This window comes from Eimeria acervulina, genomic scaffold (assembly GCF_000499425.1).
Source record: "Eimeria acervulina Houghton genomic scaffold, Eah_scaff3261, whole genome shotgun sequence".
Taxonomy (NCBI): Eukaryota; Apicomplexa; class Conoidasida; order Eucoccidiorida; family Eimeriidae; genus Eimeria; species Eimeria acervulina.
The window spans coordinates 1-778 of record NW_013547545.1 but is presented as its reverse complement, the minus strand read 5'-3'; the positions used below and the strand labels follow the sequence as shown (position 1 = coordinate 778).

General features: G+C 54.5%; 1 protein-coding gene across 1 annotated transcript; it reads left to right on the top strand.

Annotated features, from left to right (window-relative positions):
* Window positions 1-292: 292 nt before the first annotated feature.
* EAH_00068390 (hypothetical protein) lies at window positions 293-778 on the top strand (the record flags this gene model as incomplete). The annotated part of the gene is made up of 1 exon (XM_013392271.1): window positions 293-778. A coding segment is annotated over one exon (486 nt), but the record flags the coding sequence as incomplete, so codon positions are not given.

Sequence of the window (778 nt, the reverse complement as noted above, 5' to 3'; positions counted from 1 at the left end):
CGGGGATATTGCGCTCCGAACAGCTATATGCACACATAGACGCATGCGCACGCATACACCGGAGAGTTAAAAGACAGATAGAGGCGACTGCTGCAACCAATACAGAACGCAACGCATAGTGGCGTCTAGTGTATTGCATGCATGCATGCACAGTGTGCATGTAGCAGCTTCGACGTGTTGAGGTGACGCCCGTTGCTCACGTACCATGATACCCGCAGGCAGCCGCAGCTGCGGGACAGCATTAGGGTCATCAGGAGAAGAGGGCGCTGTGGTTAGATCGTGTTGCAGAAAGATGATTCTTTCTCCTGCAGATGTCTCAGCTTGTGCTATCCACGGTAGAGGCTCTGCAACTGAGTCGCATGGCATAACCTCCGGAGTTGGGGGGCTTGGAGGTGGCTCCTGCTTTACGCTGAATCTCTGTTTACGCTCTCTCCTAGGCCTCTTTGCTACTGACAAAGGCACTGAGGGCCCTTCATCCACAGTATTCGACGGCAATCTCCCGCCAAGGCCAGAGGCTCCTGCTGCAGCATCAGCTGAGCCATCGGATATGTTTTGTGGGGTTGCGGGGCCTACCGATGGCTCCTGCTCATCGCCAATTCTCCGCTTACGGCCTCTTCTAAGAATTATTGGTACTAGACGGCTTTGTAAGGGCTTTCCATGCACATTAGTTGATGGGGGACTTCCGTCCAGGCCAGAGGTTCCTGCTGCAGCATCAGCAGCTGAGCCACTTGGTACATTTTGGGGGGTTGAGGGGCCTGGAGATGCCTTCTCCATATCG